Here is a 426-nt window from a genome sequence, read left to right on the forward strand (position 1 = left end):
TCCTGAGGATCGTCTTATCCTTGTACTTCCTGTCGTGTCCCCCGCTCTTTAACCCCGTCATGTACGGACTCAAGCTCTCAAACATCCGGGTCAAGTGTAAACATCTGATCTCAAATAAAGGATCTCAGTGAGACCGTCCGTCCAGAACAACAGGTTTCTAATGTTCTTTAAAGCAGGAGTACTGATGCTGGATCAGTTTTTCCTTTACACCCTGGTCTGTAAGAGGTCCAGGGATAAGACAGGATCAGACTTTATGAGTTCAGAGCTTCATGTTTAAAAGAGTAAAGCAGGTTTTACTCAGATCCTGTTCTTCAGGGTTTGGGTCCAGACTGAGGAGACCGGGGACACAGAGCTGTTTCCAGAGAGTCATGTAAACCATGTTTTCATTTGGTCTTAGTTTCCTGATGAGTCCAGCAGGTGACTGAA

The 426-nt window shown here is 45.5% G+C and overlaps 1 protein-coding gene across 1 annotated transcript in view; it reads left to right on the forward strand.

Moving 5' to 3' along the window:
• LOC117808837 (olfactory receptor 2G6-like) overlaps positions 1 to 131 on the forward strand; it is a 933-nt gene extending 802 nt beyond the window's left edge. The window contains exon 1 of the mRNA XM_034678508.1: positions 1 to 131. This exon is cut by the window's left edge and continues 802 nt beyond it. Within this exon, the coding sequence (XP_034534399.1) occupies positions 1 to 131 (131 nt within the window).
• The last annotated feature ends 295 nt before the right edge of the window (positions 132 to 426 follow it).

This window comes from Notolabrus celidotus, unplaced genomic scaffold (assembly GCF_009762535.1).
Source record: "Notolabrus celidotus isolate fNotCel1 unplaced genomic scaffold, fNotCel1.pri scaffold_160_arrow_ctg1, whole genome shotgun sequence".
Taxonomy (NCBI): domain Eukaryota; kingdom Metazoa; phylum Chordata; class Actinopteri; order Labriformes; family Labridae; genus Notolabrus; species Notolabrus celidotus.